Raw genomic sequence first — 27,569 nt, forward strand, 5'->3', positions numbered from 1 at the left:
AACCCACGCTACGCCACTGTGCACCAATGCTGCTAATGGATGGATGTTCCCAAGCAACCGGCGCTGTTTGATCACATGCTGCTTGGGGACATTTCAGTCATTGGCTGCAGTAGCGCATGTGACTCCATCCATTTAAAATAAAAATTCATCAAAAGAACAGCTCTTGTATTCCATGCATGTGTCAGGTCTTTAAAAATCATATACAAAGGAATATACATAGGAAAAAAATAACACTAACAAATAAAAATAGGTGCATTTTAAAAACTTGTTTATTTCCCAATATTATTTGAAAAATTAACACAGGAACATACAAAGTATGAAATGTTTCATCTTCAGTATATGAAAATGCGATAAATGTGATTTGTAAACAGTATTTAAAATACACAAAAATAAACAAACATTTGAAGCTAACAAACCATTGCACTGCAACGTGATTAGGCTCCCACAAAAATGCTTTAATGATAATTTTATAAAAATGTACACCTATAATACAGAATTGCTGACTTACAAAATAGCAACCTCTACCACTATCTCCTGTTATCCAAATAGGAGTTTTATGCAGCGATCTAGACTACTTTAGCCTTTATTTATATACATATTTACCAAGTTTAGTGTGGCACTTATGACATACAGCAGCCATTTTTTGTTTATGTAGTTGATCTATACAGCCAGAATAAATTGTGTCAAGTATTTAAAGTAGTGGTAAGGATATACAGCAACTTAAACCCCAAACCATGAAACATGAAAGAAATTTGAATCCTGGTTTCATGACCATTGATGGAACAGAAATGGGATTAAAAGTTAGGATACATAAAAAGTCACACACTCACCGATCCCCCACAGCTGCCTTTCTAATGCTTACAGACTCAACACAGAAAATAGTAGGAGATGCCCACTAAGCCAGTCAGTGGCTGAGGTGGGTCAAAGCTGCAGGCCGTGATTGGCTGAGTAGGCATCCCCCGCATCTTCCGGTTTGTTAAATTGGGACCAGGAAACAGAGACCAGCATGGACCTGGTAAGCTTTGGAACAACAGCAGTGGCAGAATGTAAGTATTGCTTCTCCTTAACTATTCTACATCTTTTCCCAAAATGTTTAGCACCAGGCAGCCACACTTGAAAGCCAGAGTTTGGCCCACAGCTATTTCTCCAGACTCCAGAAACTTGTTTACTTCAATGGAGAGAAGAGTTTACAAGTGACATTTCCTGTAGGAACAAAGGTTCGGCCATGTTGGAATCATCATGCCAAAGTTTGTGTCCCTCAAATGTCAACAGGCCTCCATAACCATTAAATTGTAGGCTAATCCTGATGAAATTGGAAAAAGTATCTGCATTGCAAGGCCTTTATAAACCTCTATTGCAGACTGAGCAGTTATGGAGACCATGGTCTTGTTTTAGTGCTCACTGCTATATTGTACTGATGCTATATTCAAGTACAGTTCAGAGTGCTTTGGAAATTATTTCCTTTATAATACATAAAGCAATGGCTAATATACATCAGGAACCATGTAAGGGAAAGTTTTAATTAATAAACATTTTTTTTTACAAAAACTACAGATGGTTGGACCAAACATAATCAAGACAATTGTCAAGTAAGGGCATCTTTCACAAAATAATTAATCTTACAATGAACGAATATTTTCTGTGACAAACATATTCGGCATGGAAAAAATTCAATTCACTTTTAAATTCATATTTATTTGAAACACAAAATACTCCGCTAATAAGTTGATAATTCACAGCATTATCTTATAGTTATATACAGTTAGGGACATTCATTAAATGTTTTACGCCACTATTGAGGTGTAAAAAAAAAAGTTGCAAATTATGGTATGCCATATTTGGACCATATTTCGACTTTTCACTTCTCTGGACACTTTTTAAGATTGCCAAGAAAGTAGGTGCAACTTAGCAGGAGTGGTGTGAACTCCCATTGTCCCACAGATTTAACACTGGCATACGTGACCCGTCAAGTTTACAGACAGGGATTCGAAGACCAGTGAAGAGAGACAAGGAGCCTTGGATTCTTCCACAGATACTGCAGGGTAAGATGGAATTTATATAAACTAAAAAGTTGGAAAACCCCTTTAAGACTTACACAGATCTTATTTTGCAGTTATGTATTACCTTGCATAGATCATGTGATGAGTTTGATAAGTTTCAGTGTTTTATAAAGGTAGCATGGATCTGCAGATGCCAAGTATTGGCAGCATAGCCAGTCCTCTAGAGAAATGTTATGTTCAGGCTCTAAAGCACGTTCTGCAAACTTCATCATAAGAAGTGCTCGCTTCATGTCAATCCAGTTCTGAAGGGCACAGTGTAATGCCTCTTCATGGCTAAATGGTTGATCTGTTAAGTCTTTTCTTGGACCCCACAGAAGACACTGAAGTATGCGCTTTGCTTCAGAAATCCGAATGCGTTTAATCGGATCAGCCTCCAAGAGTAAGTGGGCAAGATGTTGAAGGCCACGAGAATAAACTGATAAGTTACGGAGTGGCGGCAGGTCTTTCTGACTATATTCATGCTCATGAAGACTTGAACGGACCTCAAACGGGTTTCTTTGGTGGAGCAGTTCATAAATAAGGATCCCTGTCTGGAACTCATCAAACTTTTTGTATTGGGAGGCAGCCATGATTTCTGGTGCCAGTCTGGTCTTATCTCTCTTGAGTTTGAAGTCCTCAGATCCAGGTCTCTGTTTGGCTTTAGAAAAATTGCTTACAATAAGTCTTGGAACATACTTTCCATCTTTAATCTTATCGGGTGTGGTCTGGCAGTGAACAAGTAGCAGGTTTTCCAAGCAAAGGTCTCGATGGATAATGGCATGTTCTTTTAAGTGCTCTAAGCCATTGCAGAGCTGTAATAGAAGTAGACAAACTTGTCGCTCATAAATCTCTGGCTGGGTTTCATGAGTGGATGCAGACTCCTTGACAAATTCTGCAGCTGTACTGTAAGGTACCTCTCGAGTTATAACCACCACACAATCTTCCTCAGAGGACAAGCCAACAGCCTGTGAGGTCTCATTTGTTGAACCTCCTTTTGATGTTCCAGAGGGATGTAGTAAGCTTGAAGGAACACTGGCCAAAAAGTGGCCACAATCTTGCTGTATGTTGAAGTGGACAGGTAAAGAGAGATTGGAATAAAATGGAGTTTTGGGGTCTTCTGCTCTACATAACTGCAAATAAAAATAAAAAAAGATTCATGAGTAATGTATTTATATAGTGGTTGGTAATTTTGCAATCTCTTTACTAGTTAAATTATATTTTGTTATGAAGGGTGAAGTATACTGGCAATCCACATTTGAATGAAAGTGTTAAATATTGGAATTATTGTTTTTCCCCTAGATCTGAGGAGAAATAATTAATGTCTTAGAGATAACTCCAATCTCAGTCATTTAACCCCTCAGATACTGTTAGAGGGAGAGGGCTTCCTATTTCCTCTGACTGGACTCCCCATGGTAAAATCACTGGGTTCCAATCGATTGCTATGGCAGCTTGGGGCCTTTTGAGGGCTCTAGGCAGGCGTATAGATACAAAATGAGTGGCCCCCATAGGAAGAATCTAAGTTGGGCTCCCATGCCCCAATAATAGCCCCTCCCACTACCCATTCCTGGCCAGTATATAAAACAGTGTGCTGATATATGGGGTATAAGGTATAAATTACAGCTCATACCTCACATATCAGTACACTGCTGTATATACCATATATCTTAACAGACTGCATCTATTTTACCTCATACCTCACATGGCAGTACACTGTTGTATATAATATATCCTATCTAACCTGGGATCTACACCATTCTTTGTGCAGTTCCTAGATGTACAGGACCTGTGGTGACATCATAACAGGTCCTTTAGATTTCTCCACTGATGATACTTTCACTATACTGGAGCTGGATAGTAAGGAGTGTAATTAAGGAACGGGGCCTTTGGTTCACTGGATCTATTATACCTTGTACTTCTCTCACATCAGTACACTGCTCTATATACTGTATGTGTGTGTATATATATATATATATATATATACATACATACATATACACACACACACATACAGTATATAGAGCAGTGTACTGATGTGAGAAGTACAAGGTATAATAGATCCAGTGTGCACAGATATATGTGGTCAATTTTACATTATGGTCACTGTGTGTTAGGTACATGAGGCGATAGTGGTTATAACTGTCTGCAGTACTTTTATATATATATATATATATATATATATATATATATATATATATATATATTATCCTTTAATTGGTGTACAGGACCTGTGATGACATCATAACAGGTCCTTTTAGCTTTCTCCACTGATGATACCTTCACTATACTAGAGCTGGATAGTAAGGAGTGTAATTAAGGAACGGGGCCTTTGGTTCACTGTGGGCTCCTTTTCCCAACGGGCCCCATACCAGTTGCGTGGTCTGCCTCTTTTGGCAGTACGCCACTGCTCCTAGGCCTACCACATAGTAAACTGCCTAATAAGTTTTACCTGCAGCAGGACGTAATATGAAGCCAGTAAAAGTCCCCTAGCCTGCAATAGTAAAACAGTGCAGTGTATGGTATAAGCAATTAAATGTTCACATGTTCAAGACAACTTGGGTAAGTAAAAATTTGTTAAATTTTTTTTTACATTTTTTAAATTTATATATATATATATATATATATATATATATATATATATACACTGCTCAAAAAAATAAAGGGAACACTTAAACAACACAATGTAACTCCAAGTCAATCACACTTCTGTGAAATCAAACTCTCCACTTAGAAGGCAACACTGAGTGACAATCAATTTCACATGCTGTTGTGCAAATGAGATAGACAACAGGTGGAAATTATAGGCAATTAGCAAGACACCCCCAATAAAGGAGTGGTTCTGCAGGTGGTAACCACAGACCACTTCTCAGTTCCTATGCTTCCTGGCTGATGTTTTGGTCACTTTTGAATGCTGGCGGTGCTTTCACTCTAGTGGTAGCATGAGACGGAGTCTACAACCCACACAAGTGGCTCAGGTAGTGCAGCTTATCCAGGATGGCACATCAATGCGAGCTGTGGCAAGAAGGTTTGCTTTGTCTGTCAGCGTAGTGTCCAGAGCATGGAGGCGCTACCAGGAGGAAGGCCAGTACATGAGGAGACGTGGAGGAGGACGTAGGAGGGCAACAACCCAGCAGCAGGACCGCTACCTCCGCCTTTGTGCAAGGAGGAACAGGAGGAGCACTGCCAGAGCCCTGCAAAATGACCTCCAGCAGGCCACAAATGTGCATGTGTCTGCTCAAACGGTCAGAAACAGACTCTATGAGGGTGATATGAGGGCCCGACGTCCACAGGTGGGGGTTGTGCTTACAGCCCAACACTGTGCAGGACGTTTGGCATTTGCCAGAGAACACCAAGATTGGCAAATTCGCCACTGGCGCCCTGTGCTCTTCACAGATGAAAGCAGGTTCACACTGAGCACATGTGACAGACGTGACAGAGTAAGGAGACGCTGTGGAGAACGTTCTGCTGCCTGCAATATCCTCCAGCATGACCGGTTTGGCATTGGGTCAGTAATGGTGTGGGGTGGCATTTCTTTGGAGGGCCGCACAGCCCTCCATGTGCTCGCCAGAGGTAGCCTGACTGCCATTAGGTACCGAGATGAGATCCTCAGACCCCTTGTGAGACCATATGCTGGTGCAGTTGGCCCTGGTTTCCTCCTAATGCAAGACAATGCTAGACCTCATGTGGCTGGAGTGTGTCAGCAGTTCCTGCAAGATGAAGGCATTGATGCTATGGACTGGCCCGCCCGTTCCCCAGACCTGAATCCAATTGAGCACATCTGGGACATCATGTCTCGCTCTGTCCACCAACGTCACGTTGCACCACAGACTGTCCAGGAGTTGGCAGATGCTTTAGTCCAGGTCTGGGAGGAGATCCCTCAGGAGACCGTCCGCCACCTCATCAGGAGCATGCACAGGCGTTGTAGGGAGGTCATACAGGCACGTGGAGGCCACACACACTACTGAGCCTCATTTTGACTTGTTTTAAGGACATTACATCAAAGTTGGATCAGCCTGTAGTGTGTTTTTCCACTTTAATTTTGAGGGTGACTCCAAATCCAGACCTCCATGGGTTAAAAAATTCAATTTCCATTTTTTTATTTTTGTGTGATTTTGTTGTCAGCACATTCAACTATGTAAAGAACAAAGTATTTCAGAAGAATATTTAATTAACTCAGATCTAGGATGTGTTATTTTTGTGTTCCCTTTATTTTTTTGAGCAGTGTATATATATATATATATATATATATATATATATATATATATATATATATATATATATAAAAAAAACAATATATAAATTAGATGTAACAAAATAAACATAATTGATATCACCTGAAAATGTCTGAAAATATGTATCCTGCACAGTGAATACCGTAAAAGGGAAAAAGTTTAAAAAAAATTTGGCACCTTATCCTCTGCCAAAAATTGAATTTAAGAAAAAATCATCAAAAGGTTGGATGTATCCCATTAAATACTATAGCTCGCACTACAAAACACAAGCCCTCGTATAGCTCTGTAGATGAAAATATAAAGAATGTATGGGTGCTTTGACAGACAGAGCCAGGCAGTGACAAAGCAACAAGAGAAGGCTGGCCACAGAAAGGAACAGAGTTTTGGTGCAACAAGAGCAACGGTGACGTCCTCCTTGCCCCAAAGACCTAAACTGCAAATTAATTTAAAAAAGTATCATAACTCGGGAATGCAGTCTTGCATCAACAAAAGTAATACAGCGTTTTTATCAGTTGACCCACTGCTATTTGTCTATGCAGTTTAATAGCTGGTGACAGATTCCCTTTAGAGAGATAACTAATGCTTAAATTCAGATTAGCCATTGTTACAGTGGCTTAAAACAAAGCCCTGTTTTCAAGTTTTGTATGGGGCTATTTTAGGGCATTTATAGAGGTGTAAGGTGTCCTACTGTACCTATAAACAAAGTATCATTGTAGACATACAGAGGTTTTTCTGTGAGATTATGTAATCCTTAAAAGGGGTTGTCAGAGTTATTTTTTTGTCCTTTGTACGTTTCTAAATATTTAAATGTAACAGCTTTACCATGCACTTTATCTTTAGTTGCTGCTTTTTCAGATTTCACTGAGGGTCACATGACCTGTGATGTCAGATCCTCTCCCTGCTCTGAAGATGCAGAAGCCTGAGTGCGCTGATCTGTGTCTGTACAGGAGAGGTTACTGGTCTGGCCACGCCCCCTGTACTGCTATTATTGTGCTGGTCACGCCCCCCTGCACTGGCTGAGCTGCCCTCTCCCTTGATTCTTAACCCCTTCAGCAGCACAAGGTTGAAGGCTTTACTGAGTAGCTGTAGGCAGTGAGGAGACAAATGCTGGGCACAGGATCTAACGGACTAGAGGAGTTCTGCAGAGCATTGCACAAGCACAGGTAGGGAGAAGATCCTGTGTGTATCTGTATTGTCATTGTACACCTGGGACTTGTAGTCCTACACATATAATATGCTGCTGAGTATCCCAGCAGTCAGACATGTCACTCAGGGCAGCACTTGTATTCACTCCCTTAGCAGAGCAGGGGGAGGGGCAGAGATTGTTCTTATTGCAGGTAAACAAAGGTCCAGAAGAGAACCAGGGAAATGAGGAAATATATATTTTTTTGCTTAAAACTTGGTTAGGGTACTTTCACACTAGCGGCAAGGAACTCTGGCAGGCTGTTCTGGCGGGTGAACAGCCTGTCGGATCCATTCTGCCGCTAGTGCACGGGTGCCCCCGGGCTATCGCACCGGCCCGATTAACTATAATGGGGGCGGGCCGGAGTTCCGGCGGCAGTACGACAAACATGCCGAAAGGCGGCCAGAATAAAACTACGACATGTAGTCTGGGGACACGCATGCACTAGCGGCAGCACGGATCCGACAGGCTGTTCACCCGCCGGAACAGCCTGCCGGAATTCCTTGCCGCTAGTGTGAAACTAGCTTTAGCTTAGTTATATATTGCATTTACAGTGCTATATTTTTTTTTTTCAGAACTCGGACAACCCCTTTAAACAGCATCTGTTATTAGGATCAACCCTGGTAGGGTTGACCCTGATGAGTAAAACAATACTTGTTATTCCTGAGATATCACTTTTTAGTGATAATTAAATTAGGTCTTCTGTGCACCAAGGGGCGAGTCAGAGCACCAAAGCTTCCCCTCCCTGCACCTCTTGCATGACCAAGAATCACTGTGTAACACTGCAGCCATTGAACTGAATGAAGTTGCAGTGCTATTCACAAGATGCTGTCACCGCAACCCCAGAATCACAAAAAAGTGCTGGAATTTTTGTGATCCCATTCAGTTCAATGACTACAGTGTTACACTGTGATCCTTTGTCGCAAGACTGCTGTGTTTCCTCAGCCTAAAATTATTTAGTAAATCAGAAATGTCAGGAGTGGTGACAAGCCCGCTTTAAATGAATGCTTGTTTGGCAAGTATTAAAGGGGTTGTGCGCCTTTGGGGGGAAAAGGGTTGGAAACCTCCTCTCTTGGACAGATTTGCAAAAGGGAAACCTACTTACTTGATTCCCAGCACTCGCTCCCCGCTTCTTCTCTCCCCCTCCTTGGGGGCAGCCAATAGCTGGCCACAGCACTGACCTACTCTTCTTGTGTTACGTGAGCATCCATCTGACATGATGCAAGGGGAGCCATGTCAAAACGAAGTTCACATCCTGGAAGCACAGCAGCCGATGCTGGGGAGAGAAGGAGCGGGGGAGCCAACACTGGGAAGCAAAGTAAGTATGCTTCCCTTGGCATGTTTGCCCAGGAGGAGGGGTTGGCCACAACCTCTTTAATACTAAAAGTATTCTTTCTAGACAATAGATAGTTACAGTTGGGGTATATGAACTTTAATAAAAATAAAAAAAATTTACCTTCACAGCATAATTATTAAGAGCATCCTTGGCACAAGTGGCACAGTAATAAACTGCATCCCCGGCATTGCAGCATGGTTTGTTGCTTGTCAGCTTGAAGAGTGACCAGTTATTTTCATTAAAATGCAGTTCCTTCTTTTGGTCCCGCATAAAATAATCCTCACATTTGTTCATTAAACGTCTTGTAGATTGTGCATAAAGCCCACTGAGTTTGGCATACATTCCTTCTTTGCTGTCTATGTTGCTAAGAAGGTGGTGGAGCTGGAGACTTGAGGCAGAAGATGTTTGACTAGAAACACTTAGCTGTGACATTGACATGGCTGGTGTTCCTCGGCTCTGAAGACAATTTCTGCTCCTAACCTCATTTCTGTGGCCAGTGCCTCTACAGCAGATTTCCAGCGACTCAGAAGATGAAAACATGGCATGCCTGTCCATGGGACTTAAAGGATGGCTGTGGAGTCTGGATTCTTCTCCACAAACATTGTTTTCTGACTGACTAAGATTAAGCTTTGGACTATTTGGATTGACTCCAGTTCTTGATGGGAAAGCCCGACCCCAGGCAGAGTTATCTGGTGCTGAGATAGCCCTGTTCATCGACTTCTTTACAGGCAATGGAGGCGGCTGTCCGAGTCCATTCTGAGCTTCCATTCCAGAGTCCACAGAGAAGGAAACTTGGGCAAAATGCTTCTTCTCATTACCAGAAGAAAGACTTGGAGAAGTGATGGCTTCATATGACTGACCTATAAAACAATGACTTGAGCTTAAGAACTTGATATTAAAGTACACTGTGTTATATTTTACATATATTTATGCAAACTATAATATTAAACCCTTTACATGGATGGAACATTGACACTCTATTTTTATAGATTTTCTGGTAAACGTATTGACATATTCTAATTTGTATTTCACTACAATTGCACAGTTTCTGTGAGCCTTATCTGTGTAATAAATTGGAAACCTGCTGCAAACAGAGTTTTGTGCCAATAGGGCATTTCAAGTTTGTTTGCGTTGCTCAGGTAGGAAGAATAAAGCACATTCCAAGGCTGCCTTGTGACAAGAGGCTCATTGCAATCGGATTATAAATGGAGACAGGGAGTGGCAACTTACTGAACACTGATCTGGAAAGCTTATTTTAAGTACATATTCAGAGTAGAAGGCAGATGTTGCAATAGCCTTAAAGGAGGATCTAAAAAAGCAATGCAAACCCTTTGCATAAACTTAACCAAGACAGCTTTCCAAGGTGCCCAGCTTTATCCAAGCTTCTGAGAAACAACCAAGACAGCTTTCCAAGGTGCCCAGCTTAATCCAAGCTTCTGAGAAACAACCTAATGTCATGTTGACCTACTTGAACAAGTGAGCAAAATAATTCCGCATGAGAATACTCATTCAATACTCACATGGCAAATGGATGAACAAGCTACATGCAAATATCCAGCAAGTCCATAACACCAAAATACTAGAGGATCTGCTGCTTCCTATAACTACAGTGGATGCAAGTTAATAACTTGGTCAAACTGCTGCAGCCACTGATGATCCAACTTTATTTCATGTTCAATAATGTTACCAAGTCCATATTGTAATGCTTGCTCCAAAGACATATAAAAGTCAGAGTAAGTCCAGGCATATCTGCATTCACATGGCCACCAGACATTTGCACAGGACGTGGTAACAGGAGATCATGTGGACTTTGCTCCTTTTGCAAGAGTTATGCAGATATCTTAAAAGGAAGGAGGTTTATAGACGCCCTTACTCTGTACAGAAACTAAATGAGCTGCATGAAAATATACTGTGTGGAGAAATGTCATCTGATGTAGATCACTATGTAGTACCCCATCACTATTACTCCAGACTTGAATATCCAGTGGTTATTTGATATCTTAATATCATTATTAAAACAAAATTTGGTAGATTAATTCAATGGGTTGGGTCCTGAAAAATATCTATCACTTATTCACAGAATAGGTGATAAATGTATAGTGGCTGGGGGTCTGACTGTAGGGGTGCCCGTCAATTCTGAGAACGGAAGTTCGTGTCCCTAATTTGAATGGAGTGGAGGTCATGCATGCAGACTACTGCTCCATTCACCCTCTATAGCAGGAAAGGCCAACCTGCGGCTCTCCAGCTGTTGCAAAACTATAACTCCCAGCATGCCCAGTCTGCCTACAGAAGGGCATGGTGGAAGTTGTAGTTTTACAACAGCTGGAGAGCCGCAGGTTGGCCAGCCCTGCTCTATAGGACTACAGGACCCCATTATTGTGATCAATGGGGGACCTCCAATGATTATACATTCATCACCTATGCTGCGGATGTTTTTCAAGGGCCAACCCCTTAATATGTAATTTAATAATTTCTCCAAATCCCTGTATATAAATGGTTGCTGAACTATAGTTGTGTCTATAGTTTAAACCAGTGTTTTCCAATCAATTTGGTAATGGGTTCCCCAGAAAATAGCAGAGGTCACTTTAAAGTAGGCATTAAAAATGAATTTCAGCCTGCTCAAAGAGACTTGGCAAAATAGTAAGATCTAAAGAAGAATTTTCAAATGCTTCAACAAGCCTCTTTAAAGAGGTTCTCTGAGAATAGTCATAAGGGCCATCAGCAACCTGTCCAAGAAAGTATGTAGGACAGGTTGCATCCCTTCTGAGAGGGAAAGTATAGGGGGTGGGCCCATGCTTTACAACCACTATGCTCTGGAGACCCGCTGCTTGTATAGGTTTCCATCACTCTGCTCAACCCGACGGCATATTGCACACATGTATCACATGACTTTTATCTAATTGTAGAGCAGAAAATCTGCTATACAATAGGTAGTAATGATGCAATCCCATGTACAATATGCAGACATGACTGAGCAGCCTGACAGGAATGGGTAGGTAGATTGCACTACTCCTCCCCATTCCTGTCAGCTGCTCAGCCATGATGGCATATGGCAAACATGATCACATCATTACTATCTAGCATAGAGTGCAGTTCCTGCTCCACAATAGAAAGTGATGGAGCGACTGTGCATGAGGTACATGAGGTATGCAGTCAGGCTGAGTATCCAGGCACTGGAGCAGTTTACTGAGGCCTCTGCTACACAGATGAAAGTTTTGATTGGTATGGATATGGGTGTAGACACCAAGACTGATGACTGGGCTGAACAAAGCCATGTACAGGCCCAGTCTATGGTTCATGTACCGCTATATTAGAATAAGCTGAATGAAGTTGATCAAAGATGGTCAGCACTTGGATGCTGTATAATAAAAATTTCTGACAAGACTGTCTGACCCCTATGAGCACTGGGCCCCTTCAGCTCCTGTCAACTTGTCAGTCCCATCGTCAAAACCATTTTTGTTGTAATGCTTTTCTTTATAGTGAAAGGATATATTATGTGTTAGCTAGCACAAGGATTAAATGAAGTAGATACACAAAAAGCACTTCAAAGAGATCTCTAGGAATTTCCCAGCAAGGGCCTTCTTCTGCATTTTGACCTTGCTCTTCTGCCAACAAGATTGCTTATAATTTGCATGCTCCATTAAGTACAAGTATTTCCAATTTTAACCATTTACTCAGCTCGCAGACTAATTTTCTAATATACACATCTGTATGTATCTATCTTTAGCTTTCCTGAACTTCATTCTTCTATAAATATACAGTAAGTTGCTTAGGACAACATACTAAGAAAATGTTCATGTGCCCTATTAGGATGTATGGACACCACAGAGGTAGCCACTGGCAAAAAGCAACACTGGCGAATCTGGCCATGCATGTATTACATTTCTTGAACCAAGACTGCCAAATGTCTGGTCAGAAAGTTTCCCGACGACGATAACTTATGGCCAGGGGTTAGAGAACTTGGAACTGCAAAGATCTGCTAATCGTTTGGCCAACTTCTGTTGAAAGATAGGTTGTCTTCAGGAGACATAGGGGCTGATTTATCAACAGAGAAAAAAATTGGAGGGTGTCATTAAATGTGTCCGAGTAAAGGTAGCGGTCCATGTGCCAAATTTATGAAAGCATCACGCGGTGCTTGTTAAATTTGGTGCAGTATAACATTAACATTCTCCCCTCCATAGCTATGGCAGATCAAGAGTGGAGTCAGCTTGCAAATAATTTTTGTGACTTTACAAACAGGAACAGTGGCGTAGGATCTGACAGGTAAAGTAAGGCTGCGTTCACACGGGCGAGATTTCCGCACGGGTGCAATGTGGTAGGTGAACGTATTGCACCCGCATTGAATCCCGACCCATTCATTTCAATTGGGCTGTTCAGATGAGCGGTGATTTTCACGCATCACTTGTGCGTTGCGTGAAAATCGCAGCATGCTCTATATTCTGCGTTTTTCACGCAACGCAGGCCCCATAGAAGTGAATGTGCGGATGCGGTGCGATTTTCAGACACGGTTGCTAGGAGACGATCGGGATGGAGACCCGATCATTATTATTTTCCCTTATAACATGGTTATAAAGGAAAATAATATCATTCTGAATACAGAATGCATAGTAAACTAGCGCTGGAGGGGTTAAAAAAATAAAATACATTTTTTAACTCACCTTAGTCCACTTGATCGCGTAGCCCGGCATCTCCTTATGTCTCCTTTGCTGAACAGGACCTGTGGTGAGCATTAATTACAGGTAAAGGACCTTTGGTGATGTCACTCCGGTCATCACATGTTCTTTTACCATGGTGATGGATCATGTGATGACCGGAGTGACGTCACCAAAGGTCCTTTACCTGTAATTAATGCTCACCACAGGTCCTGTTCAGCAAAGGAGACAGAAGGAGATGCCGGGCTACGCGATCAAGTGGACTAAGGGGAGTTAAATTATTATTATTATTATTATAACCCCTCCAGCGCTAGTTTACTATGCATTCTGTATTCAGAATGCTATTATTTTCCCTTATAACTATGTTATAAGGGGAAATAATACAATCTACAGAACACCGATCCCAAGCCCGAACTTCTGTGAAGAAGTTCGGGTTTGGGTACCAAACATGCGCGATTTTTCTCACGTGAGTGCAAAACGCATTACAATGTTTTGCACTCGCGCGGAAAAATCGCAGGTGTTCCCGCAACGCACCCGCACATTTTCCCGCAACGCCCATGTGAACCCAGCCTAAGGCTCGTTTCGCACTGCAGTTAGAATTCAGGCAGAGAACAGCCGGTAACCAGAACAATAGTTTTTGTCTAACCGAATTCTGGTAGTGGCCGGATTTTCGCTGGACCACATAGTCAATGGGGCTAGCGGGCATTCTGGTAACATTCAGCAATGCTGGATACAGAGAATTCTGGCAGGCTGTTCTCTAGCAGAATTCATCACAGCAGTGTGAAAGAAACCTTATTTGTTTTTCTTTGCAGCTTGATCCAGAAGGTTGTCTGCTTTCTCCTGAAACCGGACAACCTATTACCGGTATCTGTAGTCTTAAGGGGTTCTGCACTTTGTTTAAACTGATGATCTATCGCCGATCAGCTGTTTGAGAAGGCAGCGGTGCTCCAGCAGTGCCGCGGCCTTCTCGCCATTTACCGCTGGCCCAGTGATGTCACGACTAGTATCACTGGCCTGAGCTCTATTCAAGTGAACGAAGTTTAGCCGCGCCCAGGACAGTGATACTAGTCGTGACGTCACTGGGCCAGCGGTAAACAGCTGGAGCGCTGCTGCCTTCTCAAACAGCTGATCGGCGGGGGTCCCAGGTGTCGGACCCCCGCCGGTCCAGAGGATAGATCATCAGTTTAAACAAAGTGCAGAACCCCTTTAATACTATAGTTTTATTTGCACGATACAACTTGCAACTCTAAATAAAATATAAAATTATAAAAAGTACAATATACCTAAAAAAAAAATATAAAGCCAAATGAGCTTCAGCCATGTCAAATTACCTCCTTCACTACACGTCCGGGAGTCCAAGCTGTCCATAGAACCAGTACTGAAGCTGACGTTAATGTTCACATTTGAGGTACTGACATTTGTTGCCTTAAATGACTCTCCGAGACTTTCCACTGATCCAAGACTCACATTCTCCAGTTCACAGCTATTCTTGTTCATTTTCAAAAGCCTTGGACAAGATCAAACACAAAAATGCTCATGAGTGACCTTTTTATAACACTTTCCTAGTACTTGGGTGTAAAACATCAATCATAAATATCTTGGTGTAAAGTTTTGATGTTATTTTTGTGGTAGAATTTTTTTTATTAACTCTAATAGTAAAAAAAATAACATAAAATATGCAAATTATAAAGCTACCAGAACAGGATGCACAAATTGACACTTCATGTTGTCTGTCCTAAACAGATGAATTGGAGAGAAGTAAAACAGGTTTTTCTTTCCACAAAAATGCACTTTTGAAATGAAGCAGAAAGGATCTGTATTGTATTGCAAACGCAAGCAAACACTAGAGTTTCTGTAATTACACAATGGTGTATACCGCACCTACATCGGGACAGCCAGACACACTGATCCTGATAGCTACTGGGCAGGAAAAACAATCCAGTCCTGGTCCGATTAGGCTGGGTTCACATTTGCATCCTCAATTCCGGCAGTCTGTTCAATTGGTGGAATTCACTGTATCCGACGTACACGGCAGCACTTGGCTGGACAAAAAAAATGCTACATGCTGCATTTTTTGTCCACCCAAAAGCTGGCATATATGCCAGTAAGCGGCCATATCTTTCCGGATCCTATTACAGTGAATGGGGATCCGGCGGTACGTGGTGGTATCCAACTGTTCTGGATACAGTAAACTCCGGCAGTCTGTTCCTCCACCACAGATGTGAACCCAGCCTTAGAATAAGTGTCATTTACGCCACTTATATCTGACCATGAAGCTTGGGAATTTTTGGACGTAAGAAAAACTGCATGTGATTTTACAGCTGCAATATCAACTAATGGATTTTCAACAGAGGAAGCCACAATCATTACCTGCACAAAAATGGTGGCTGGTAACATGTGCAGTTTATAAAAACACTTGCATGTTTTCTAAAACAGTTTTTCCGATGAGACAAAAATACATAAAAAACATCTTGTGTAAACACAGACTAAAGACTAAATAAAAAAAAAATCTGCTTTTTCATATAAATAATTGTTACTAACCATATTAACATTTTTAGTTAATGCCAGTGGCTTGGTATAGATACTACAAAATGGAGAATTATTGTTTTGTGGTTATATGGAATTATCCAAGTCTAAGGACAACAGGCTTTGAGTACGGGCAAGATAAATTTTATATTCACATATTTGTATTAATGTATTTTCCACTGACTTTCTTGAAGGTCTTATGAATGAGCAGTCCCACCAAATATGTCTCATATCTCCACAATCTTTTTTACAAAGCTATGAGAAGCACTACTGGTGATGGATTTTTCTTAGAATGCTTTTTCACACATAGTGCCACTCTTTTTCATGGGCCATGTCCAGTATTGCAGCTCAGCCCTATTCACTTAAAGGAGTTTTCCGAGCCTTTTATACTGATGACCATCCTCTGGATAGGTCATCAGTATCTGACTGGTGTGGGTCCAACACCCGGGACACCTACTGATCAGCTGTTCGAGAAGGCAGTGGTGCTCACAGTAGCACTGTGGCCTTCTCCAGCTTTTCATGGTCCGTGTGACGTCACGTTCATCAGTCAAATGACTAAGGCGCAGCTCAGCCTCATTGAAGTGAACAGGGCCGAGCTGCTATACCAAGAACGTACGGCGGCCATGGGTGTCGGACCCTCACCGATCAGACACAGATAACCAATCCAGAGGTCATCAGTATAAAAAAGTTTTGGAAAAACCCTTTAAATTAGCTAGATAAAGCCCATGAAAAGTATAGTGCCATTGCTGGAAAAAAAAACACCTTGTAGCTTAAAGGGCTTCTGTCAGCCCACTAAACCGTTTTCTTTTTTTTTGTTTAATCATAATAAACCCTACACTGCGAGCTCTGCATACATAAGTTAAATAATCATTTTGGTTCAGTAGAATTTGATAAAAAAGCTATTTTTAAAATATGCAAATTACCTTGCTACCAGCAAGCAGGGCGGCTACTTGCTGGTAGCAGCCGCATCCTCCGATCCTAATGACGCCCCCTCCGCATTGTGATTGACAGGGCCAGGGAACGGAATCCTTCTCTGCTGGCCCTGCCTGTTAGCATTCAAAATCTGGCGCCTGCGCCGCGGCCGTACCTATCTTCAATCTGCGCAGGCGCACTGAGAGGCGGCCACTCGCTCGGCCGCTCCATCCTCAATGCGCCTGCGCCGATGACGTCACATCTACACCCGGCGCAGGCGCATTGAGGAGCGAGCGGCCGCCTCTCAGTGCGCCTGCGCAGATTGAAGATAGGTACGGCCGCGGCGCAGGCGCCAGATTTTGAATGCAAACAGGCAGGGCCAGCAGAGAACGATTCCGTTCCCTGGCCCTGTCAATCACAATGCGGAGGGGGCATCATTAGGATCGGAGGATGCGGCTGCTACCAGCAAGTAGCCGCCCTACTTGCTGGTAGCAAGGTAATTTGCATATTTTAAAAATAGCTTTTTATCAAATTCTACTGAACCAAAATGATTATTTAGCTTATGTATGCAGAGCTCGCAGTATAGGGATTATTAGTAAACAAAACAAAAAAACGGTTTAGTGGGCTGACAGAAGCCCTTTAAGACTGTGGTTTTTCCTCTGTATCCTCTACGCATTAGCCATTAACTGCAACGCTATAATTCATATTAATGTAGAACTGGATCACTAATCTGGGACCAAGAAGACAGTATGTCGCGGCCTTATTAATGAGTTACATACCCCTGCTATACATGGATGGTGACTAAAATCAAGCATAAAAACTAGAGGAGTGGAAATACTCTTTAGAAGCAGACAAAATACTGTACATACATATGTACACTGTCTCAACAAGTATTCGCACAGATTTCTATCATAGATTCACTCAATGCAATCCCTGGACTTGGCTAATCATGTACATATTTCTGGGCGATTAGACTTGGAACCGGTACAAAACAAGAAGATAAAAGCTAGGATCTCTGCAGAAATATGTGGAGAGGCAACCTTGTCCTGGCATAATTAACAGGAATGTTTCTGAAAGAAGACATTGTGATGGTGAATGTTTGTTCTCCTTGGAACATTAACAATCATTAACCTCATTCTTCTCCTTTCTGGATTTACATGTGCTGCATTGGAATGCACCAGAATGCGGTCTCGTTGTCTCCTTCTTATGCTTTTGACACTTTTTTAAGCTGTGACCGAACAGCAGTCACAATATTGGAAGGTTCAGGGCTACACAATGGAATGTGACTAGGCCCCACCCCAGGTCCTCGTCATGGAGGCACAGTCCACATAGATGGTAGCAGCAGGTCATTGGGAGACTGTCTCTGGATTGAAGGACACCAGGAATTCTTTGCATAACGGCCAGCCCCCTCCTCAGCTACTGGGAATTAGAAAACAAATGCCATGTAAGGCTTTGATGTCTTCTGGAACAAAAACACAGCCTAAACCCGATGACTGGAACAGGTTCTGCCTTTGATAAACGTTATTCAGTCGATGCCAGGAAAAAGTGTGTACAAGAACATACCATCTCCATAGCAGCCCAACACGTCTTAAAATGAATCATACGATTGATTACATTTAAACGCAAGGAAAACTGATGTTTTATCATCTGCACAAATTCTTCGAAACTATTTCTTAGGCTACATATGAATGTGAAAAAACGTCAATTTAAGGGCATTTGTCAAATTTGTACCCGACCTGTTGCATGTATCCTTGGCAGCTGAAGACATCTGTGTAAGGGCCCTTGCACACGACCGTATGCCCTCCGAGACGATCGATGCCGCTCCGGGACACATGGCCCGCTCACAGATCGTAGTCTGTGAGCGGGCCATGTGTCCCGGAGCGGCATCGATCGTGCGCACGGAAGCACACAGCATTATAGATTACAATGATGCTGTGCACGTCGGGCTGCCCGCTGGACTATTGTCTTATGATCTTATGAGTGTGGGACAATAGTCCCGCGGGCGGCCCGACGTGCACAGCATCAATGTAATCTATGATGCTGTGTACTCCTGTGCGCACGATCGATGCTGCTCCGGGACATATGGCCCGCTCACAGACTGTATGTCTCGGAGGGCATACGGTCGTGTGCAAGGGCCCTTAGTCCCATGGTCATATGTGCCATCATTGTTCTCAGCAATGCCGTTTTAATATATGCAAATGACCTTTAGGAGCAATGGGGGTGTTGCCATTACACCTAGAGGCTCTGCTCTCTAACTGCAGCAACCTCTGCACTTTGCAGGCGTGATGACATTTTCTAATCTTCATTTTTTTTTTTTTCAGCAATGCAGGCACATATGAACATAGGACCAACACAGATGCCTTCAGCTGCCAAGCGCACATGGAACAGGTCAGCCAGTTTTATAGGTACAAATCTGCTGACAGATGCCTTTAAAAATGGTAAAATGGTCCATTTTTAACAGTTTTTTTTTTTTACAACAATGGCCTTCATCAAAAATGGCCATTAAAATGTCCCCCTTTAGGGCTCATTCAGACAGCCGTATGCTGTCCGCAAAAATGCGGATCTGTTTTATTTGCGGATTAGATGCTGTCCCATTCACTTCTATGGGGCCCTTTTTCTTCCATTGCACGGCTCAAAAAAATAAATAAAATGAAACCTGTCCTATACTAGTCAGTAAAAATCAGGACATGGCCCTATTAAAGTCTATGGATCAGAAAAAAATGGAATGCAATCCGTTTTTTTGCGGAAATGCTGAACTGATCCGGATTTTTGTGAACAGCATACAGCAGTCTGAATGAGTCCTTAATTGTATGGGGGCTGTCTGTCTGCGATAACTGAAGAAAGCCAGCCGTTATTCAGGGGCCATAAAAAAAAAACGGCTGTGTAAACAGACCCATAGGGGTAGATTTAATTAAAAAAATTGTGTAAAAGAAAACTGGCTTAGTTGCTCATAGCAACCAATCAGATAACACCTTTCATTTGTCAGACCTCCTTTGGAAAATGAAAGGTGGAATCTAATTGGTTTCTTTAAGCAACTTAGCCATTTTCCTTGATTTTACTCACATAAAGCGCTGTCATATTCTGCAGTGCTTTTCAGACATTATCATTACCTGCTTTCTCCAATAGGGCTCACAATCTAAGTTCCCTATCAGTATGTAATTGGAGTGTGGGAGGAAACCAGAGTGCCCGGAGGAAACCCACATACAAACTCCATGTAGATGTTGTCCTTGGTCAGATTCAAGCCTAGGACCCCAGCGCTGCAAGGCACCAGTACTAACCACTGAGCCACTGTACTTCCTTTACACCACTTTTGATGCATCTCCCCACAGGTTGCAAAAAATGCAGTCACAGTTTTTGTGTGACTGTACCCTTGCTCATATAGTGCCATCTACCCATGTCTTATACTGAAAACAATTAATAAAGGGATTGTCACAGAGAGCCCCTTTAAATAGTGGCTGTATATTATACTATATGTACTCTAAAGTGATATATTGCCCACAGTGGCCCTGCCACCCACCTATTACCGCTATATGATGCTTAGTAAAGCTACACATTATATCATGTGGACAATGATGTGCTACACGGAACAGCTGATCGGTGGGTGTGCGAGGTGACAGAACCCTGTGATGGCTTATCCTGAGGACGGGCCTTCACTTAAAAAAAGGCTGAACAAACCCTTTAAGTGTGATTTCATGTGGAATACAATTATGAACTAAAACTGTCATGTCAGGAGAGGAGGCAGGTCCTCTAAGTCAATTCAAGATGGGGTGGGAAAAAAGTAAATCATTCATATAGCAACACTAAGTTCTTCTCAATGAATCACTCAAGTGAGCTTAAGACAGAATCTGTCACGATCGGACAATAGGCTGATAGCTGGGGGTGGGGTGGGGGACACTGGGTCTGTCGAGAAGAGCGTTCACTCCATTGAGTCTCTTATGTATACATATCTTGTATGCTTATTACTTATATCTTTGTATGCCGATATTGGCTGGTTCAGTAGTACAACCTGCCGTGAAACTCCAAAAAGTTCAAATTTTTGTGCAGCTGGTGCCTACACAAAAAGCTTTTATGCTGCTTTTCCGGCACACAAGGGTTGATACCCCCTATATATCCTTTGTTCTGTGCCAGGAACCTATAATTGACCACCTCGGACACAAGTGATAGAGATAATCTCATACAGAGAGAACAGACAAGTAGAATTTGAAGGACTTATCACCGTCTTGTCTGCAAGGAATGTGAGAAACAGAGATAACGTTCACAGTCTTGTGTTGACCTAACAGACAACCTTTTGTGTGTCCAGAGTCAAGGATCCCATTCATCTTATGGCACAGGTCAGTGACAGGAGCTATCAAGTCACACACTTGTCTATGGTATGTAGTTAGAAAGTCATCTTGCTGCACAATAGCTTTAAGGAATGTTGTGATGACTGCTGGGAGGAGGGTGATGATAATTGCTATCAGACAAAAGTCACTTATTCCACCATTAAGATGAAGTGACCACTTTCCTAATACACAACATTAGAGACTAAAGGGCCTTTTACACGGGCCGAGAATCCTGCAGATGATTGCTAACGAGCGTTCATACAATCTCTCATTACCAATTATCTGGCGGTGTAAATGTACCGCCGATTACTTGATTAACAAGCGAAACACTCGTTCATTGGGTAATAGATTATTTGTGCAGTCACAAAAATTATTGCAGCAGATTGTGCGGTGTGATCAGTCTACTGCCGGGTGAAACAATGAGTCCTTATGGGGAAGAGTGATCGCTTCTCCCCATACTGTGAAGGAGATTGCTGCATGTAAATGCTACTGTCTCCTCCACTGATGAGCAGGCGATTGTCAGGAAGGAACCTGTAACCGTGAGATGAACTTATAGTGGAAAGGAAAGTTGCAGCTTGATTATGAATACTCGTGTTATATTACTGGTATTAGAATCTGACTAAACATTCTACTACATAAAGTGTAACGCCCAAGACAGATAGTACTTAAAGGGGCTTTCCAGTTTGCATCAAGATCCTTTAAAATAATAATATATGAAGGTAGTTGTAATTTTGTAATATATTTCTTTTACCTTGCCCCTATCTTCAGTTCTGGGCTATGGTCACATGACCATGTCCATGCAGCTCTTATTTCCCGTGATGTCATGTCCATGGGTGTGTCAAAGCAGCAACAGATGCAGTGATAGGGGAGAGTCTATGTAACTAGCTGGGTGGGAGGAGCTATAAGGGTACTTTCACACTTGCGTTGCTGGATTCCGGCAGGCAGTTCCGTCGCTCCGGATCCGGCAGTCTGTATGCGGATCCGTCTCACAAATGCATTGCAATACCGGATCTGTCGAAAAACGGATCCGGTATTTATTATTTTTACATTTTTAAAAAGGTCTGCGCATGTGCAGACCGGAAGAATGGATCGGTCAATGCGGCAATTTTAATGCCGGATCCGGCACTAATACATTTCAATGGAAATTAATGCTGAATCCGGCATTCCAGCAAGTGTCCCGGAATTTTGGATGGAGAGAAAAATGCAGCATGCTGCGGTTTTTTCTCCATCCAAATACCGTGAAAGGACTGAACTGAAGACATCCTGATGCATCCTGGATTGCTCTCCATTCAGAATGCATTTCCGGTATTGAGCCCCGAGGACGGAACTCTATGCCGGAAAACTTTAACGCTAGTGTGAAAGTACCCTAAACTAGCTGGATGTTGTTAGAGGCGGTGCTCGAGCTGTGGCAGAGAAAGGAGACGTGCATCATGGGTTTGGTTGGACACAGCAACAGGAAGTGCTACATACAGGATGTAAATAAACCAGAGTTATTTGTCTACATGGTGAAAATGGGTCAGGAGAGTCCAAATTGAAAAAAAAAAAATGGGGAAGATGTACAGTACAGACCAAAAGTTTGGACACACCTTCTCATTCAAAGAGTTTTCTTTGTTTTCATGACTATGAAAATTGTAGATTCACACTGAAGGCATCAAAACTATGAATTAACACATGTGGAATTATATACATAACAAACAAGTGTGAAACAACTGAAAATATGTCATATTCTAGGTTCTTCAAAGTAGCCACCTTTTGCTTTGATTACTGCTTTGCACACTCTTGGCATTCTCTTGATGAGCTTCAAGAGGTAGTCCCCTGAAATTGTTTTCACTTCACAGGTGTGCCCTGTCAGGTTTAATAAGTGGGATTTATTGCCTTATAAATGGGGTTGGGACCATCAGTGGGTTAAGTAGAAGTCATGTGGATACACAGCTGATAGTCCTACTGAATACACTGTTAGAATTTGTATTATGGCAAGAAAAAATTAACTAAGTAAAGAAAAACGAATGGCCATCATTACTTTAAAAAATGAAGGTCAGTCAGTCAGCCGAAAAATTGGGAAAACTTTGAAAGTAAGGGCTATTTGACCATGATGGAGAGTGATGGGGTGCTGCGCCAGATGACCTGGCCTCCACAGTCACCGGACCTGAACACAATCGAGATGGTTTGGGCTGAGCTGGACCGCAGAGTGAAGGCAAAAGGGCCAACAAGTGCTAAGCATCTCTGGAAACTCCTTAAAGACTGTTGGAAGACCATTTCAGGGGACTACCTCTTGAAGCTCATCAAGAGAATGCCAAGAGTGTGCAAAGCAGTAATCAAAGCAAAAGGTGGCTACTTTGAAGAACCTAGAATATGACTTATTTTCAGTTGTTTCACACTTGTTTGTTATGTATATAATTCCACATGTGTTAATTCATAGTTTTGATGCCTTCATAGTCATGAAAATAAAGAAAACTCTTTGAATGAGAAGGTGTGTCCAAACTTTTGGTCTGTACTGTACATGGGATGAGAAACTCCATGTTTAGCATATCTGTTAAACTAAAATAATCCTGGAAAACTCATTTAAAGCCCAAATTCCTACGTCATAAATTCATACATGGAGAAAAAAGATTTACAGAAACTTCTGCTTGGATGTGAAGTGTATATGGATCAATATCTGTTTCTCTAAGATTTATAAGGAAATTGGGGAAAAATGTTATATCCAGAGAAAGAAAAGTCCATGGGAAACTGAAAAACTTCCTACAGATCCCATTGTGATTAACCTACATTAGTAATATAAGGCAGCACGGTGGCTCAGTGGTTAGAACAGGTGCCTTGCAGCGCTGGGGTCAAATCTGACCAAGGACAACATCTACATAGAGTTTGTATGTTCTCCACGTGTTTGCAGGGGTTTCCTCCGGAACTTAGATTGTGAGCCCCATTGGGGTCAGCCTGATGCTAATGACTGTAAAGCGCTGCGGAATATAGTAGTGCTATATAAGTGCATAAAATAACTAACTAAAGAAATAAATGGAAGAGAGGGTCCAGCATAGGTAGATAAAACCAGTCTATCCAACTACGTTAAAATCCAAATTCACTCACCATGTACTAGTTTAACTGTAATCATTAGAAGCCAGTAAGACCTTCCAGGAACCAATGCAAAATTACCTGTCTCAAATATCGCATCGCCACAAGGAATAACACGATGCCATGAGTAAAAATGAAAGAAACTATTGGCAGAGCAGTGAAATAATATGCAAAAATCAACCCTCCATTATATAAACTGTTTAGTGTTTTTTCCTGACAAAGTATTCCTATAAAATATTAGAACTAAGGCCTCATGCACACGACCATTGTGTGTTTTGCGGTCCGCAAATTGCGAATCCGCAAAACACGGATGGTGTCCGTGTGCGTTCTGCAATTTGCGGAACGGCACGGACAGCCATTGATATAACTGCCTATTCTTGTCTGCAAAACGGACAAGAATAGGACAGGTTATATTTTTTTTGCGGGGCTACGGAACGGTGCAATGGATGCGGACAGCACACGGAGTGCTGTCCGCATCTTTTGCGGGCCCATTGAAGTGAATGGGTCCGCATCCGAGCCACAAAAACTGCGGCTCGGATGCGGACCAAAACAACGGTCGTGTGCATGAGGTCTAAATCAGACTAAATGCATTTCATTCTACATTGTAGTTTCCCGACTTTTGGCAGCGCCTCAACATTCGTCAGACTAGTATGTTCTTGTAATTAAGAAAAAAATAAGCTTACAACCCCAGGCTGTAGGAAATACAAATATGATAGTACACATCATTGTGCACTAAACTTTCTTCTACCTGGTGATTTACCAGAGAAGACACATGGCAGTTTATATTGTGAGAAAAACAACTGAAATCTTTTTTTCTGTAACTTTAAATGCTTCTGGCATGTCCTGCTCATTTGAACATGGATTTGAACTATCCCTACAAAGCATTGTCCTGGTTAGGCTACTTTCACACTTGCGGCAGAGTGATCTGGCAAGCAGTTCCGTCGCTGGATCCGGCAATCTGCATGCAAACAGACAGCATTTGTAGACAGATCCATCTCTCCGTTTGTCATACGGACAAACGGATCCGTTTCTATTTTTTTTAAACATATTTACCGGTCTGCGCATGCGCAGACTGAAAGGACAGATGCGGCATTCTGGTATTTTTAATACATTTCAATGTAAATTAATGCCGGATCAGGCATTCCGGCAACTGATCCAGAATTTTGGACGGAGAGAATACCGCAGCCTGCTGCGGTATTTCCTCCGTCCAAAACGCTTCAGTGACTGAATTGAAGACATCCTGCTGCATCCTGAACGGATTGCTCTCCATTCAGAATGCATAGGGATAAAACTGATCAGTCCTTTTCCGGTATTGAGCCCCTAGGACGGAACTCAGTGCCGGAAAAGAATAACGCTAGTGTGAAAGTACCCTTAAGCAGTAAATTTCCTGGCGAGAGATTCCCTATAAGAAGTTAAGTAGCAAATGGCTCATACCTGGTCTGTTTTTTTGGTGGAGGAGGTGGTGGCCCAGAGGAGTCTTCACTGTCATTACTTGCTTTTGATAGTTCAATTGGACAGGAAGCAGATTTACTCATGCCTTTCAGAGCCCTTGGTTCATCCACATTATCTATTTCATCTGCAATATGTCGGGTTGCACCAGTTTGTCCATTGCTCACAGCATTTGTTTGTGGCTGTGATGAAGCAGGTGATGTCTCTTCCTCTTCCTCCTCATCAATCCTGCTCCATGTTGCCTGTGCGATTCTCTGCCTACGGTCTCCAGTTAGCAGACACCTGTCATTCAGCTCAAAGGGTTCCTTTTTGTGCGAAGTTGGGGAGAATATCCCAGGAGAATGTGTTGGAGAAGATAATCTGGAAGAAGAAATGTCCTCAAACTTTGGAGATTTAGCTGGGACTACCAGACTGGAGCTGCACTGGAATTTTTGCGATAATGAAGCCTGGTACTTTTTATTCACATCAACTTTTCCACGATTCCTTTCTGCCCAGAGAAAAGTAGGCGAGAGACTCATGTTCTCTACAGATGATGGACTGCTGCATGACCATTCAACTCCAACTGCAGAGTCAGGGCTACTTAAGTAAATTGTTCTATTGTCTTCTTCTGTGTGTGCAGCCATAACCGTTATCTTAGCTGCGACATGTGTTGTGGACTCCTGCAGTACCCTCTCAACGCTCATAGAAGACTGGTTCTCTTTGGCGCCATTCTCCTCGTGTTTAGGATTCGCTTTCGCTGTTTGGATAACATTTTTTGTTCCCTTGCCAGCAACACCTTTTCTTTTAGTACTTTCAGCATAAATTGGTTCGTTGTCCCTTCTGTCAACTGGTACTACAGGTGACTGAAACACACTCTGGGAATCAGTAATCGCTGGAGTAACAAGAGGGCTGTCCTTCCTACTAAGACATGAGAGTGTCTCTGAGAGTTTATGTGACTCAGAGTGAAGTGATACTTTCGTTCTGCTGAAGAACATGCTCTTACTAGAAGCTGGTTCTGAGTTATGGCCTGGCTTGCTATCATTTGAAGATATTGTTTGGTTGCACAATCCTGGATCAGTTTTGGCAAATAACTCACTAACTGTGTTGTCCTTCGAATGAAGGGTTCCATTGGAAGATAGCCTTTCAGCAATAGATTGGGTCCCTGAGTAATGACCACTGCTAGTCTTCAGAGATAATAATGCAGACTCTGCTTGGAGGTAGTTCAGCCTTGTAGTTTCTCCTTCATTACTTTGAGTAGATAGCAGAGTACATTCCACTGAAGGTGCACGCAATTTTTCTTTAAGAAACACAGCTTTGTCCACCTGACCACCAAAATGGCTTACATATGTTAAATTCTGCACTGCATTAAACTCTAACTTCTTATCGTGATTTGACAGTCCATTGAAAATGTATTTAGGTGTATCACTGTAAGAGTTAGACCTATGCATGAAAGGCTTTGTAAAATTATCCATAACGTTTGAAATATCCCCACTTTTAAGAATAGATTTGCTGGTTGATGATTCTTTCCAACTAACCTGAGTAAAGAAAAACACAAATACTATAGTAAAGCAAAACAACACAAAACAGAAATGATTGTAGGGTATCCTAAAAAAAAAAAAAAAAGGCAATCAAGGCTTTATTTTTAGGAGTATAGGTCCATGTTCACTTGTGTGCCCCTATACAAATACCTCTGTGAGACAATTTTTAACCCTTAAACCTGTGATGCCTCAATCTTGTGCGTCTTTGTATAAAATTAGAATCAGCTGAAGACTGCTTAAGACACTGATAGGCAGCTGTGGTTATGTGCCATATCCAGGCAAGTCACCGCTGCTGTTTGGAAACAAACAACGATGGAGGTACCTGACCAGGGCCACAG

The 27,569-nt window shown here is 42.2% G+C and overlaps 1 protein-coding gene across 1 annotated transcript in view; it reads right to left on the reverse strand.

Moving 5' to 3' along the window:
* Positions 1 to 251: 251 nt before the first annotated feature.
* The window catches only part of PRAG1 (PEAK1 related, kinase-activating pseudokinase 1), a 42,018-nt gene continuing 14,700 nt past the window's right edge, over positions 252 to 27,569 (reverse strand). The window contains exons 3-6 of the mRNA XM_040418045.1: positions 25,700 to 27,228; positions 14,771 to 14,946; positions 8,908 to 9,647; positions 252 to 3,169 (exon numbers count right to left, since the gene is read on the reverse strand). Coding sequence (XP_040273979.1) covers positions 2,135 to 3,169; positions 8,908 to 9,647; positions 14,771 to 14,946; positions 25,700 to 27,228 — 3,480 coding nt within the window. The 3' untranslated portion in view covers positions 252 to 2,134. The remainder of the gene's footprint in view (positions 3,170 to 8,907; positions 9,648 to 14,770; positions 14,947 to 25,699; positions 27,229 to 27,569) is intronic.

The sequence above is a fragment of the Bufo bufo genome, chromosome 2, assembly GCF_905171765.1.
Source record: "Bufo bufo chromosome 2, aBufBuf1.1, whole genome shotgun sequence".
NCBI lineage: Eukaryota > Metazoa > Chordata > Amphibia > Anura > Bufonidae > Bufo > Bufo bufo.